Source organism: Harpegnathos saltator, unplaced genomic scaffold, assembly GCF_003227715.2.
Source record: "Harpegnathos saltator strain DR-91 unplaced genomic scaffold, Hsal_v8.6 scaffold370, whole genome shotgun sequence".
NCBI classification, from domain to species: domain Eukaryota; kingdom Metazoa; phylum Arthropoda; class Insecta; order Hymenoptera; family Formicidae; genus Harpegnathos; species Harpegnathos saltator.
This window is the reverse complement of record NW_020230173.1, coordinates 10001-26406: the sequence shown is the minus strand read 5'-3', so window position 1 is coordinate 26406 and position 16406 is coordinate 10001. Positions and strand designations below refer to the sequence as shown.

General features: G+C 51.8%; 1 protein-coding gene across 24 annotated transcripts in view; it reads left to right on the top strand.

Moving 5' to 3' along the window:
* shot (dystonin-like protein short stop) overlaps positions 1-16406 on the top strand; it is an 83066-nt gene that overhangs the window by 58872 nt on the left and 7788 nt on the right. For 17 of the 24 annotated variants that reach the window (XM_025300511.1, XM_025300496.1, XM_025300499.1 and 14 more), the window contains 15 exons: positions 445-591; positions 704-927; positions 1133-1927; positions 2069-2928; positions 3343-3632; positions 3752-4795; positions 5032-5509; positions 5738-5907; positions 6024-6845; positions 7299-10120; positions 10381-10392; positions 11664-13788; positions 14059-14306; positions 14852-14905; positions 15871-15948. In XM_025300511.1, coding sequence (XP_025156296.1) covers positions 445-591; positions 704-927; positions 1133-1927; positions 2069-2928; positions 3343-3632; positions 3752-4795; positions 5032-5509; positions 5738-5907; positions 6024-6845; positions 7299-10120; positions 10381-10392; positions 11664-13788; positions 14059-14306; positions 14852-14905; positions 15871-15948 — 10169 coding nt within the window. The remainder of the gene's footprint in view (positions 1-444; positions 592-703; positions 928-1132; positions 1928-2068; positions 2929-3342; positions 3633-3751; positions 4796-5031; positions 5510-5737; positions 5908-6023; positions 6846-7298; positions 10121-10380; positions 10393-11663; positions 13789-14058; positions 14307-14851; positions 14906-15870; positions 15949-16406) is intronic. The other 7 variants (XM_025300497.1, XM_025300503.1, XM_025300516.1 and 4 more) reach the window with 4 other exon arrangements.

Genomic DNA, 16406 nt, shown 5'->3' with positions numbered 1-16406 from the left:
ATGTCGTAAGCTTATTATCTACCTACGTTTCTTTGATTCTCGCTCGATAATGCGGTAGCCGTCGTCATTTGGTAAGGTGACACGACACTTTTCTCAGGTTTATCCCCTTTCCTCTTGGCACATTAGGCTTAGGCTCTCTCTCTCTCTCCCTCTCTCTCTCTCTCTCTCTCTCTCTCTCTCTCTCTCTCTCTCCCCCCCCCCTCTTCCTCTCCCTCTCCCTGTCCCTCTCTCTGTCCCTCTCCCTGTCCCTCTCCCTCTCCCCTCTCCCTCTCCATCTTCCTCTCCCTCTCCCCCTCCCTCTCCCTCTCCCCCTCCCTCCTCTCCTCTCCCCTCTCCCCCTCTCTTTCTCTTTCTCCCCCCTCCCCCCCTCTCTCTCTCTCTTATAGCGTGACACGCGCACACGAGCAAATTAAAACATATCGCTTTTCTTCGACTTCGTTTTAGCAAGCGGTAGAGGAGAAGTATAAGCTGTGCGACGAGACGTTGTCCAAGCTCCTGCAATGGATCTCTGTGGTCGAGGACAAGCTGGCGAATCAGGACACTGTCAAAGAGGACGTCGAGGAATTGAGGAAGCAGATACTTGCCATGAAAGTGAGTGGCCAGTGGCGAATGTGCCTGTTGGAAGATTGTCGCGCGACTAAACGCAAACGTATAAATGTGAACATGAGAACGTAACGTAACGAATAATGAAAACGTTTTGCAGGAGATAAAGGAGGATCTTGAGACGCACAATCGGCCCATCTCATCCTGCTTGGATCAGATTCGGCAGGTCGTACTAACCGGCAGCAATGTGCTGTCCAGTGACGAAGTGTCCACATTGGAGAAGAACGGTCGGTCATTAAAGACTCGATTCGACAAAGCACTGGACCGCGCTGATAAATTGGTGAAGCGCCTCACCGGCGCCAGAGACGAGCTAACGAAATTCAAGTAAGCATTAAACTTCATTAGAGCCAAGGGCTCTTTGAAGGGGATCAGATTCATATAGATTCATTCTCATGATCTCACATCAGTCATTTCCCCTTCATTCAGTTTTCGCTCGATCGAATGTCAGCAGAGCTCTCTGTGTGCCCCTCCGAGTAAATGAGTGAGATGGCATTTTTCGCGTTTTAACAATCGTTCGCCCTCCTCGCAGGAACGAGCTCACGACCTTCTCGATCTGGCTGGAAAAGGCTCAGAGTGTACTCGAGGATAAAGAGCGTTCCTTATCCGACCTGAACAAACTGAACAGCAGCACAGACACCACGCGCGACTTCATCAGCGATGTGATCGCTCATCAGGCGGACCTGAGATTCATCACGATGGCGGCGCAGAAATTCGTCGATGAGAGCAAAGAGTATCTTCAGGTTCTCAATGACTTTAGGACCAGCCTGCCCCAGAGACTACCGCACAAAGAGCCCACAGCCAGCCAGGACTCGCCGGTACGAGCCGAGGTGTCCACCGCGACGGCACGATACAAGGACCTGCTGTCCCGTGCGAATCTGCTGTCGGATAGGCTGTCAGGAGTTGGCGGCAAACAGAGGGATTATCACGATTCCTTGGAGAAGGCTAGAGCATGGTTGAGAGACGTCGAGCCCAAGGTCCACAGAGTTATCTCCGAGCCGGTCGCTGCCGAGCCGAAACAAGTGGAGGACCAGTTGAGCAAAGCCAAGGCGTTGAACAACGAGTTCCTCGCCAACGAACGTTTAGTCGACAATGCCAAGCACAGCGTCGAGGCTTTGTTGCATTCGTTGGAGGGCCAGCTGATGATCAACGAAGCTAACAGCCTCGAGGAACCGGTAAAAGCGTTGGAGGACAAGTACAAGCAGCTTAGCAACGCCTTGGCCGAGAAGTGCCAGGAACTCGACACGGCGCTAGTGCGAAGCCAGGGTGTGCAAGATGCGTTGGACGGTCTCGTGGCATGGCTGAACAACGTGGAAAGTCAGTTCAAGTGAGTATATACAGCCGAAAACTATTCGTATTTTACTTTTTAGGACGCGTAAAAATTCTCCCGTCGCGTGTCGCGGGATCTATTCTAAAGTGTTTATTCGACGAGAGGCTCTTGTCAATTCGTGAATTGCATCGCGCACAGGTCGCTTCAACGTCCAGCGAGTTTGCAGAAGGAACGCTTGGAGGAGCAACAGAGGGAACAGCGATTGCTCCAGGCGGACTTGGATAGCCATCGTCTGAGCGTAGAGACGATCACGGCGAATGCTCAGGACCTCCTCATGAACTCGAGCAACGTTCGCATCGCCAAACGCATCGAGAGCAAGCTGAAGGACGTGCAAAGCAGATTCGAGAAACTGATGGACAAGTCGCTCAGACGCGGCGAATTCCTCGACGAAATAGCGCAAGCTCTGAACGAGTTTCTCGGGGATGTGTCCAGGTTTGAGAGCTGGTACGCTCACACGATGGAGGCGCTTGACTCGAGGGACCTCGGCAAGTTCGACGTGTCGGACTACGAGAGCAAGATGGCTCGGCTGATAGACACGCGCGAGGACCAGCGCGGCAACTTCGAGGACCTCGTGCGTAATGGAAAGAATCTGATCGCCAAGAAGGACATAACCGAGGCCGGCGCGATCCGAGACAAGATCAAGGCGCTCGAGTCCCAGTGGAAGGAGCTGAACAATCTTCTCGACGAGAAGCAACGGCTGTGCAAGTCGCGAGCGGAACAGCACACGGCGTACGAAAAGCTGCGGGACCAAGTGCTCGACTGGCTCAGCCGCACGGAGAACAAGGTGCAGGGGCTCGAGCCGGTGGCTGTGGACCTGGACAAGCTCAAGATGCAGCAGGAGGAACTGAAGCCGATACAGAAGGAGTATCGCGATTACGGCAATACGGTCGACAAGATCAACGATCTCGGCATCGCTTACGACAGCTTGATGAAGGAACGCGGCGAGAGTCCGACGCGTCGTCGCGGTAGCACCAGCCCGACCAAGAGACCACCACCAGGTACATATAATCTCGTCGCACTTGTGCCGATTTTACTCTGCGGAACGTAGAGCCCCGAGCCTGAACCAACGCGCAAACCAATTATTGGCGCCGTTCGTTCGTGCTACGTATGGTGCTGCTACTGCTACTGCTACTACTACTATTACTACTACTACCACTACTACTACTACTACTACTACTACTACTACTACTACTACTACTACTACTACTACTACTACTACTACTACTACTACTACTACACTACTACTACTACTACTACTACTACTACTACTACTATTACTACTACTACTATTACTATTACTGCTACTACGTCTCACGTGTCTCCTCCCTCACGTTGCATCTTTTTCAGCACACGATCATATTGCCATTTACGTTGCGTTTGATCGTTTCTGTTTTCTGTCATTTTTTTTGTAGTACTGCGAATATCACAAGACGGTCGCTCGCCGTCGCCCACTAAATCCTACACGGTTCAAAGTCCGGTCTCCCCAGGTGGTAGCAGTGGGTTCAGCAGTCGGCGCTCGAGCCAAGACGGCTTCCATCTGGAAGATTTGTCGCCGGTTCAACAGCAGCTTTCGGAGATCAATCACAGATACGGACTGCTCGGCGTCAGGCTGACGGATCGCCAGACTGAATTAGATAACATTAAGGACGAATTGAAGAGACACTCGGAACACTTGAAAGTGCTCTCTCAATTTCTGGACAAGGTGATTGCGCGCGCTCCTTTTTCTCTCCCGCAACATTGTATTCTTCTTTCGTCATCTCCGCGCGGTGTGTGACGAGTGCATGAGAATGAGTAAATAATGTGTCGTTGTGTTAATACCAGATACAGCGGCAGTTGCCCAAGGAGAGTATGCCGGCTACCAAGGACGACGCGGACAAAACGGCCAAGCAGGTCAAGCTTCTCGTCGAGGAGATGTACGAGAAGCAGTCCCTGTTGGACAGCACCCGGACGCAGGTGCGCGATTTGGTCAGGCGTAAGAAAGGAGCGGACGGTGTCGACAGGCTGAACGATGAGATGGAGGATGTCGTCAGCCGATGGAGATCGATATCGGACAGATGCAAGGACAGAATCAAATTCCTGGAGGACATCAAAGATCTGTACGACACATACGAGGGTCTCAATTCCTGGCTCGGCGCCAAGGAACGCATGCTCGGTGCACTGGGGCCCATCTCGTCCGATCCTCGCATGGTCGCGAGTCAAGTGCAGCAGGTGCAGGTGCTGCGGGAGGAATTCAGGACGCAGCAGCCGCAGTTGGATCACCTGGTGCAAGTCGGCGAGAGTGTCCTCGTCACGGTGACCGTCGATTCGCCAGACGGGCAGAAGATCAACGTGAAATTGCAGAGCATTTTGCAGAGGTGGGCCGATCAGGTCGGCAGATTGGACGAGAGAGCGCAGAGTCTGGGAGACGCCGTCGACACTAGTCGCGAATTCGATGCCAGTCTCAATCGGCTACGAGATGCCCTGCAGGGGATCTCGGATAACCTGGACGAGTTGACCCTCGAGAAGGATCCCGAGGAGCAGCTACGTAAGATCGAGAACCTGGAGAGGCAGCTGGAAGGACAGAGACCACTGCTAGCTGACGCGGAGATGGCCGGTGCGCAACTGTGCGAGATTCTGAGCGACCCAGCATCAAAGTCCGAGATTCAAGGAAAGCTCGCTGTGCTGGGCAAGTTGTACAACAATCTGCAGAAGAAGTTGGACCACAGAAAGGCCGAAATCGAAGGTAATCTTCGGGACGGCAGGCAATTCGAGGCTTCCTGCAGCCGAACTCTCGGATGGCTCGCGGATGAATTTGGCAACATGTCTGAGAAGCTGCTGGTATCCGCTGACAGAGACATTTTGCAGCAACAACTCGACCATCATGAGGTATCATGTGGCGGCGACGTTGGATAAATTTTCTTCCCTTTTTTCCCTCGTATAGACTCAATGCTACTTTATATTTCACATTTCATTCTTTTCTCTTTACACACACACACACACACACACACACACACACACACGTGTGTGTATGTGTGTGTGTGTGCGCGCGTGCGTACGTGTGTGTGTGTGCATGTGCGCACGCGCGCATTTATTTACTTATTTATTTGTAACGTTGCTTATAGCCCGTGTATCGAAATGTGATGGGCAAGGAACACGAAGTCATAATGCTGTTGAACAAAGGACGCGACATACTCGCGCGATCGCAAAAAGTTGAAAATCGTTCTCTGCAACGCGACCTGGATAAGATGCAATCGCAGTGGGACCGTTTGAAGAAGGACACCGTCGAGAGACACACGAGATTGCAGACCTGCGCGGAACATTGCAAGAAATACTACAAAGCTCAAGATGTGTTTCTTCCATGGCTTCGTCAGGCCGAGGATAGATTGGACAGCTTGATCCCAACCTCATTCAGACGCAAGGACATTGAGAAGCAGCTCAAGGAACTGTCGTCGTTCAGGAACGAGGTGTGGAAGCATTCCGGAGAATTTGAGAATAACAAGACGCTCGGCGAGACATTCGTCGGAGCTTGCGACATCGACAAACAGAATGTGAAGAATGAGCTTGGCGCCATGAAGACCAGATGGGATAAATTGAACAATGGTACGTAATTAATTAATCGGTATTGCACAGCGATTGTTGTGCTTCATAGCCAAGAGAAATTTTACACCTTACGAAGACTACACAGATAAGATTGTGCACACTACATATAGAATTTACATATACACACACAGGAATTTATTTATAAATATTTCGGGCGGTTTTCGAGATGTAAATGCTTAATTTTTATGCGTATTACACGATATTACTTGCAGAATTACTTTTTTCCAGATTTGCTATCTAGAACACAGTCTTTGGAGGATACCGCGCGTCATTTGATGGACTTTAACGAGAACTTGCGCGACTTGCAGCACAGCTTACAGCGCTGCGAGGATAAGTTAGCGTCGCACGATGCTCTTGGTGGCGCGGCTAAAGATCCGAAACTTCTCGACAGAATAAGGGTAAACCTTGCATTTACTAGCGTCACTTGCGTTTTCCTGTTCGGGTAAACAACACAGTCGGCCGACAACATAGTGTCGGTCGATCAATCTGTTTGAATCTATTTATTAATTTACAGAATTTGCGAGAAGAAACGACGAGCTTGAAGAAACCGTTGCAATGTGTGAGACAGCAGGCTAACGATCTCGTAAACAAAGCCAGCGAACAAGGTGTTGACGCGTCACACCTGCAAGACGAAATTGACAACGTCACGGATCGCATCAACGATTTGCAAGCGAAACTGGACGACCGGTGCAACGAGTTGCAGAGTGCAGCGACCGCCGTCGCGCAGTTCAACGATCAGGCCAAGTCGATTAGTCAACATCTGTCCGCTCTGGAGAAAGATCTGGACTCGATGAAGGCACCCGGCAGGGAAATCAAAATTGTGCGCGGCCAATTGGAGGATATCGCCAAAGTTGTCGGCAAGATCAACAAACTCTACGAAGAGATCGGTGATTTGGAGAGTCGCGGCGAACGTCTGGTCGATTATGGTTTCGCCGCCGACGCTATGGCAACCAGAGACCAGGTTGAAGGATTCAAACGACAAATCGGGAAGCTGGACGAGCGTGCGCATACTCGAGAAGACGAGCTCACCGCCACTTTGAATAGACTGCAAGAGTTTTATCAGTCGCATGCGGACGTCATGGAGAGTATCGGTGAGGCGAACGAGCAGGTTAGGAGATTCAAGCCCGTTGGTTCCGAGGTAGATTCAATCAAGGCCCAGCAGGAGGATTTCAGGGCGCTCAAGGTGAACAAGATCGAGCAGCTGGCGCACGCCGTTGAGGAATGCAATGCGCTCGGTCAGGGTCTCGTGCAGACCGCGGGACGAGATGTCAACACCGGTAATATCGAGAAGGACGTCGATAGAATGAACGAAAGATGGAACGATCTGAAGGACAGGGTGAGTATTCGATCTGTGGTTGTTGCTTTCGTTAACTTTATAGAAAGTTATGGATACGAGCTGTGAGTGAGATTCTAAGCTGCCGAAACTCCCCATATAGATAGATAGATAGATAGATAGACAGAGACAGACAGACAGACAGACCGACAGACAGACAGACAGACAGACAGACAGACAGACAGATAGATAGATAGATAGATAGATAGATAGATAGATAGATAGATAGATAGATAGATAGATAGACAGATAGATAGATAGATAGATAGATAGATAGATAGATAGATAGATAAATAGATACATAGACTTTCGAACAGTCAGAGTTGCGCAATGTGTGCAGACACATGTTCGATGCTCACGAGAGAATGCTCAACAAGAATTAGATATCTTGTAACCACTCACTAGTCATATTGTTGTTGCTGTAATGTTTGCTCCTCTGCTTCTTCCGCTCTTCAGTTGAACGAGCGCGATCGCAAATTGGACGTCGGGCTACTGCAGTCGGGCAAGTTCCAAGAGGCCTTGGACGGCTTAGAGAAGTGGCTGACTGATACGGAAGAGATGGTCTCGAATCAGAAACCACCGTCCTCCGACTACAAGGTCGTGAAGGCGCAGCTGCAGGAGCAGAAGTTCCTGAAGAAGATGCTGATGGACCGTCAAAACTCGATGTCGTCTCTCTACACCATGGGACAGGAGGTAGCCGCGGACGCGGAGCCGAAGGAACGCAAGGCCATCGAGAAGCAACTGAACAATCTGGTGGGCCGTTTCGACAATCTGACGGAGAGCGCCGCGGAGAGAATGGACGCGCTCGAGCAGACGATGGCAGTGGCGAAGCAGTTCCAGGATAAATTGGTGCCGCTCGCGATCTGGCTGGACAAGACCGAGAAGAGGGTGAGGGACATGGAGCTGGTGCCAACCGACGAGGAAAAGATACAGCAGCGTGTCAGAGAACACGACATGCTACACGAGGACATTATATCCAAGACGCCGGACTTTAGCGAGCTCACAGAGATAGCCAGCCAGCTGATGTCGCTCGTGGGCGAGGACGAGGCAGCCGCATTAGCCGACAAGCTTCAGGACGCGGCCGACAGATACGCCGCCCTGGTCGAACGGTCGGACGCTCTCGGCGGCCTGCTGGAACGTTCGCGGCAGGGTCTCCGTCACTTGGTGCTCACGTACCAAGACCTGCAGGCATGGATGGATAGCATGGAGATGCGATTGTCCAAGTACCGCATCCTGGCCGTGCACACGGAGAAGCTTTTGCAGCAGATGGAGGACCTCGCGGACCTCACCGAGGAAGTCTCCACGCGGCAAACGGAGGTCGACAGCACCGTGGACTCCGGCCTGGAACTGATGAAGCACATCTCGAGCGACGAGGCGCTCCAGCTCAAGGACAAGCTGGATTCGCTGCAACGACGGTTCAACGATCTCGTCGCGCGCGGCTCCGATCTCCTCAGGCACGCTCAGGAGTCCTTGCCCTTGGTGCAACAGTTCCACGACAATCACAACCGGCTTATGGATTGGATGCAGGGCGCGGAGTCCGCTCTGCAGTCCGCCGAGCCGCGCGAGGAGGAGATCATCCGCCTCGAGATGGAGATATCCGAGTACAGACCCGTCCTGGACAAGATCAACGCGGTGGGCCCTCAGCTATGCCAGATGTCGCCGGGAGAGGGCGCCGCGACCATCGAGGGCCTCGTGACCAGGGACAACAGGCGGTTCGACGCGATCGCCGAGCAAATCCAGAGGAAGGCGGAAAGGATTCAGCTTAGCAAGCAGCGCTCGTTGGAGGTGATCGGTGATATCGACGATCTGCTCGACTGGTTCCGCGAGGTCGACAACCAGCTGCGAGAGGCCGAGCCGCCCAGCAGCGAGCCCGAGATCATTAGGGTGCAGCTGAAGGAGCACAAGGCGCTCAACGACGACATATCCAGCCAGAAGGGTAGAGTCCGTGACGTCATCTCGACGGCGAAGAAGGTGATACGCGAGAGTGCTCAGCACGAGGACACGTCTACAATCAGAGACAAGATGGAGGACCTGCGCGAGACGATGGAGATAGTGTCCGGCCTGTCGACGGACAGGCTCGGGGCGCTGGAACAAGCGCTGCCGTTGGCCGAGCATCTTCGCGACACCCACGCCGGCCTGGTCAGCTGGCTCGAGGAGGCCGAACAGCAGGTCGCTATGCTACCCATGCCCGCTCTGCGACCCGATCTGATAGCGGTGCAGCAGGACAAGAACGAGCTACTCATACAGAGTATCAACGAGCATAAGCCTCTGGTGGAGAAGCTCAACAAGACCGGCGAGGCTCTCGTCAAGCTGTGCAACGAGGAGGAGAGTATGAAGGTGCAGGACATCCTGGAGAACGACAACGCTCGTTACGCGGCGCTGCGCGCCGAACTCAGGGCCCGGCAGCAGACGCTGGAGCAAGCGCTGCAGGAGTCGTCGCAGTTCTCGGACAAGCTCGAGGGTATGTTGCGCGCGTTGTCCTCCACCGCCGACCAGGTGAACGGCGCCGAGCCCGTCAGCGCCCATCCCGCGCGTCTGCGCGACCAAATGGAGGAGAACGCGGCGCTGGCGGGCGACCTCGCCCAGAGATCCGAGGCTTACGCGGCCGTGAGGAAAGCCGCGGACGACGTGATCAGCAAGGCCGGCAACAGGGCCGATCCGGCGGTGAAGGATATCAAGCGCAAGCTCGACAAACTCAATAAATTATGGAGCGACGTGCAGAAGGCCACGACCGACCGCGGCCACACTCTGGACGACACCCTGACCGTCGCCGAGAAATTCTGGGCCGAGCTGAACGGCGTGATGGCCACTCTGAGGGAACTGCAGGACGCACTCGCTGGACAAGCGCCGCCGGCGGCACAGCCGGCTGCCATTCAGCAGCAGCAAGTGGCGTTGCAGGAGATCAGACAAGAGATCGACCAGACTAAGCCGGACGTCGAGCAGGTACGAGCGTCCGGTCACGAGCTGATGGGCCTGTGCGGCGAGCCGGACAAGCCCGAGGTACGCAAGCACATCGAGGATCTCGACCAGGCCTGGGACAACGTGACCGCGTTGTACGCCAGGCGCGAGGAGAATCTCATCGACGCTATGGAGAAGGCGATGGAGTTCCACGAGACGTTGCAGAATCTGCTCGAGTTCCTGCGGGAGGCCGAGGACCGATTCGCGGACATGGGTCCGCTCGGCAGCGACATCGATGAGGTGAAGAAGCAGATCAAACAGTTGGCGAACTTCAAGGCCGAAGTGGACCCGCACATGGTGAAAGTCGAGGCGCTAAACAGGTGACGATTAGCTCCTAGAACGCGAGCTAGTTACACTTTTGATTAGATTGTTCTTTCTGTAACAAGCGGCGTTGCAAAGAGTTCAGTGCCGCCCAGCATTGTCCCCTTTGTGCAACTCCCAGCCTAGAGAAAATCTTGTCGTTCTTTCTACATGGTACATGTGTGGGTGTCACACTGTGATACTCTGCGAAACCTCTCTGAGAAGACGTAAATTCTAATCCCAACTTTTGTTTTTTCCGCGCCGGTTCCCGAAACAATAGGAGTCTGTCAAGGCAAGTCAATTTCTCTCTCTCTCTCTCTCTCTCTCTCTCTCTCTCTCTCTCTCTCTCTCTCTCTCTCTCTCTCTCTCTCTCTCTCTCTCTCTCTCTCTCTCTCTCTCCCTCCCTCTCCCTCTCCCTCTCCCTCTCCCTCTCCCTCTCCCTCTCCTCTCTCTCTCTCTCTCTCTCTCTCTCTCTCTCTCTCTCTCTCTCTCTCCCCCCTCTCCCTCTCTCTCCCCCCTCTCCCTCTCCCTCTCCCCCTCTCTCCCCCCTCCCCCCTCTCTCTATATCTCTATCTCTCTCTCTCTATCTCTCTCTCTCTCTATCTCTCTCTATCTCTATCTCTCTCTCTCTCTCTCTCTCTCTCTCTGTCTGTCTCTCTCTCTCTCTCTCTCTCTCTCTCTCTCTCTCTCTGTGTGTGTTGTCGCAGTAGTTAGAGCATGGCTTTATTGTTGTTCTGGACGTGTCTACTTGCCCTCGTCCCGAGGTTTAGTTTAATCATCATTTTCATCTATCTACGGTCTTAACAAGTTACGTTCACGTAAATATACTTAATCGAAGTATTCTGCTTTCCGCCCCTTTCTAAACATATTGTTATTTAAAGTAAATATAGTAAAGTATATATAGAGTCGGGGCCGCATGCAGGTGGATCGCGAGCATTCGCGTAAACGCACCACTATTTGTTCGTGATACATATATATATATTTTTTTTCTCGACGGAAATAACCCGACAGCGGCAATGATTAATATCCAGTTGACATTAATTCCTCTGGTAGCTAATCACTCGTTGAGATTTTTTCACCTGTCCTCCCTGTAGATGTGGTGTTCGATGTATGTGTGGTTCAAGCATACGTGCATAATGGCACACACAATATGTGTGTGTGTGTGTGTGTGTATATATATATATATATATATATATACACACACACACACACGCGCGCGCGCGCGCACATATATATGTACATGTGTGTACATATGTACACATACGCGTGTATATGTGTGTGTGTATGTTGTGTGTGTGTGTGTGTGTGTGTGTGCGTGCGCCACATTGAGCTGGCTATACATGATATTAGGCCTGTTCGTTTTATCTGCACTGCTGAACTGGTGCATTAAGTTAAAGTGAGACAAACGTAGGTTTTCTCACTTCTACTTGTTGCATCAGTTCAGCAGTGCAGACAAAACGAACAGGTCTATTGAGAGGACATGACGTTGTATGCGACGTTGTACTCGCGTATACGGCACGCATACAGAGACACACCGACACGATCGTCTCGTCGTGTATGTAGGCAAGCGGCCGAATTGACGGAGAGGACCTCGTCGGAGCAAGCGGCGGCCATCAAGGAACCCCTGGGTGCGGTGAACAAACGATGGGACGGATTACTGAGGGGCCTCGTGGAGAGGCAGCGGCTGCTGGAGAACGCGTTGCTGCGTCTCGGCCAATTCCAGCACGCCCTGGACGAGTTGCTGGTGTGGATCGAGAAGACCGACAAGACCCTGGATAATCTGAAACCGGTGGCCGGCGACCCGCAAGTGATCGAGGTCGAGTTAGCCAAACTGAAGGTGTTGGTGAACGACATACAGGCGCATCAGACGAGCGTCGACACTCTCAACGACGCCGGACGTCAACTGATCGAGGACGGCAAGGGCACCGCGGAAGCCTCCACCACGGCCGACAAATTGGGCACTCTGAATCGCCGTTGGCGCGATTTGCTGCAGCGCGCCGCCGATCGTCAACGAGAACTCGAGGACGCTCTCCGAGAGGCGCAGTCCTTCACTGCCGAGATACAGGACTTGCTGTCGTGGTTGGGTGACGTGGACAATACGATAGTCGCCTCCAAGCCCGTCGGTGGACTGCCCGAGACCGCGTCCGAACAACTGGAACGCTTCATGGAGGTGTATAACGAGCTGGAGCAAAATCGTCCAAAGGTCGAGACGGTGTTGCAGCAAGGCCAGGAATACCTGAAGAGAGCGGACACGAGTAGCGCCGGCGGGCTGAATCACAATCTGCGGACCTTGAAGCAGAAATGGGACAATGTGATCTCACGCGCCAGCGACAAGAAGATCAAGCTGGAGATCGCCCTGAGGGAAGCCACCGAATTCCACGACGCTTTACAGGCGTTTATGACCTGGTTGACCAACGCCGAGAAGATTCTGACGAACCTCAAGCCTGTCTCCAGGGTCATGGAGACGATACTTCAGCAGATCGAGGAGCACAAGGCGTTTCAGAAAGATGTCGGCGTTCATCGGGAGACGATGCTGAATCTCGATAAGAAGGGGACTCACCTCAAGTATTTCTCCCAGAAGCAGGACGTGATTCTCATAAGGAACTTGCTCGTGAGCGTGCAGCACAGGTGGGAGCGAGTGGTCTCCAAGTCGGCCGAGAGAACGAGGGCTTTGGATCACGGCTACAAGGAGGCCAGGGAGTTCCACGACACGTGGTCGGGCCTGATGAACTGGCTGGACGAGACCGAGAGAACGCTGGACGAGGTCGCCGCCGACGGGATCGGCGGCAACGATCCGGACAAGATCAAGTCGCGTCTCAACAAACATCGTGAGATACAGAAGGCGTTGAGCGGCAAACAGAGCACGTACGACAATACCATGAAGAACGGCAAAGCGCTCAAGGACAAGGCGCCGAAGAGCGACGAGCTCGCCTTGCGCGAGCTGTTGAACGAGTTGAAGAACAAGTGGACCACGGTCTGCGGCAAATGCGTGGACAGGCAGAGGAAGCTGGAGGAGGCGTTGCTCTTCTCCGGACAGTTCAAGGACGCGATTCAAGCGTTGCTCGAGTGGCTGAGCAAAACGGAGAGGTACTTGGCCAACACCGGACCGCTCTATGGCGATTTGGACACGGTGACCAATCTGGTGGAGCAACACAGGACCTTCGAAAAGGATCTGGAGTCTCGTGCCTCGCAAATGGAATCTGTCATCAAGACCGGTCGTGAGCTGGAGTCCAAGGCCAGCATCGAGGACGCGTCGATGATTAGATCGCAGCTGTCCGAATTGAATAGCCTCTGGGACAGAGTGACCAATCTCTCGTCGAAAAAATCCTCGTTACTGGAGGAAGCTCTCAGGGAAGCCGAGCGACTTCACAAAGCTGTGCATGTGTTGCTAGAGTGGCTGAGCGACGCGGAGATGAAGCTGCGATTTGCCGGGCCTTTGCCGGAGGACGAGCAGGAGAGCAGGAACCAGCTGATGGAGCATTCGCGATTCTTGCGCGAGTTGCAGGCTAAGGAGATCGAGAAGGACAACACGCTGGAGCTGGCGCACATCATTCTCGGGAAGGCGCATCCCGATGGTGCTGCCGTTATCAAGCACTGGATCACGATTATCCAGTCCAGATGGGAGGAAGTGGCTACGTGGGCCTATCAGAGGAACCAAAGACTAGAGAATCACATGCAGGGACTACAGGTCGGTACACCCAGTCGAGAAAAATGGAGAAAAATCTCTCTCTCTCTCTCTCTCTCTCTCTCTCTCTCTGTGTGTGTGTGTGTGTGTGTGTGTGTGTGTGTGTGTGTGTGTCTCTCTCTCTCTCTCTCTCTCTCTCTCTCTCTCCCCCCTCCTTCCCTCCCTCCCCCTCTCTCTCTCTCTCTCTCTCTCTCTCTCTGTCTGTCTCTGTCTGTCTGTTCATCAGAATTGATGTAACCGCCGTTAATCACACACAAACGTGCGCACTTGCAGGATCTTGACAACCTTCTCGAGGAACTGTTGGCTTGGCTCGAAGGTTTGGAGAACACTTTGAATGCCTTGGAAGCGGAACCCTTGCCCGACGACCGGGCTACACTCGAGATGCTCATTGCCGATCACAGAGAGTTTATGGAGAATACCAGTCGAAGACAGAACGAGGTTGATCGCGTGTGCAAGGCCCGACAGATCAAGCCGATAAAGGACGCGAGGAAAATATCGAAAGTTAAATCGCCAGCGCCCATGTACGTATAATTATCGATTGTTATTCACTATTACATGTAATTACAGTCTCACGTATAAAAACGTCTTACGATACGTCGATGAAATCGACGTGGATGATGTACAACATTGTACAATATGTTGCGTGAATCGAGTGAAATTTCATTTTTACAAAGTACAAGTTTGCACAAGGTAATATTCGTAATATCCGCAATATCACGCGACATATTGTGCATAAAATTAGATTTGTTCTGTGTTCAGTCAGTGATTTTAATTTAATTGTGCTGCTTGCTAGTCACTTAGTCACTTCATTTGCTTCACCCTTGTGTGTCGTCGTGCACTCGATTGTTCTGGTTTGATTAGCGAATCTTATCACGCATATTGCAGTGGCGATCACATTTTCAGATTCTTCAGTATCTCAAAGAATCGCGATCGAATTTTTCCATCGTCCATCGACAAAGTAGTCTTTATTTATATGTTGCGTCTCGTATTATTGAATTTCATGTGTGCGCAAGCGCGCGCACCTTTAATTGTTGCATGATGTGTTGCTTTTGCAATGAAATTCCAGTAAGGATCATCATCAGGATAGCGAGCACGAGCAGCCTCAACCTCGTAAACAAAGGTACGTTGTCAATTATTAACCCGCGTAAATCTTATTGTCGCACAACTTAACTTTGCTGTTCCGTCCGAGACAATTTTTGATTTGTAAAATATCAAAATATAAAGGATGCTCGGCATCTTGATGCCGTGAACGGCTACCATGATACGATACTAATCGTGTCTGCATTTTGCGTCTGCGAATTCGAATATATGAATAGGGGCCGAATAGCGGAGTTAATAATCGAGTAATCTGTTCGTGAGCGAAGTATTTACGATTTATAGTAGTAGTAGTAATAGTAGTAGTAGTAGTAGTAGTAGTAGTATTAGTAGTAGTAGTGGTAGTAGTAGTAGTAGTAGGAGTAGGAGTATAGGAGGTCTCTCCTTCCTGTATGAAGTCGACATATTCGCGACCCGACGCGCGACACTCTCAACGTATCTCCTCAGTTTCGTACGTATAAAAATTTCGCACAGTATCCAACAATGAAAATCTGCAACTTGAGATGGCAACGACAACAACAACGTCAAGTGTTTTAACTCACCCTCGCTTTTCACTTGTGACATCGCCATGTCCGCTCGTGACCACAATATGTTTCGCAGCTTGTGCACTGTGTCGAGAGAGACACAGAGCCGCAGTTTCTAACTTCATACGTGTAAACTGCGTTTGAGCATCGTTACGCGCACTTTTGTTGGTTGGGCAATGTGAAGGGCGCAACTGTGATGCGATTTCCGCGAACGTACGTGTCGATCGCCTCGCGCGCGCGTGAAAAGTATCCACTCGAAGAAGAGAAATTTCTCTTGCCAGTTCCGCATCTTGCCGTTTACCGAATCTCTGATATGATACAATCACACACGTGAGACAATACGTGTAACGTAATACCAGCGGACTGCTCCGCTGTCGAGACGCGGTACGCGGTTGACGGGGCATTCGATAGACGCGTTATCCAGTAGAGAGTGTTTGAGTGACGTTTGACGCATGTTCCTGTTTAGCCGAGGCAGCCCAGGTCGTGACAGAACTCCAGATCTCTCATTGCCGCACATCGGTCCACGCTTCCCACCCAAAGGAAGGTTCGTTTCGTTTACGCCATATTCTTGTCTAGGGGGTTCATCTCACGATCTCCGATCCATACCAGACACGGTTATACCGTTTCGCCGACTCAGCAATACCACAATATAGCAATACCTAACCATGCTCACTCGGTGACTCGGTAAAGGGGATGTCCTTGTCCACTTTTGGGCGGGATGAAATGTGGTTGGGTTTGACGATCGACTCTGTTAATACTCGCTCACGAGTTTGTGTTTGCCTTTGTATCAAATGTATGAAGTTCTGGGTTTTCCCGACGATATTCATATATAACATTTAGACTTTTACTCAATTGTTCCCTTTTTCGTTTTCGTCTCTTTTAGCTCTCGTGCGTGAGCGCGCAGCAGCGTGCATCATCGCGATCACCATTATCACCATTATGCATTCATGCTTAGATTTGTATTAGTAACCATTTATCCTGAGCGCGACATGATATTTTACA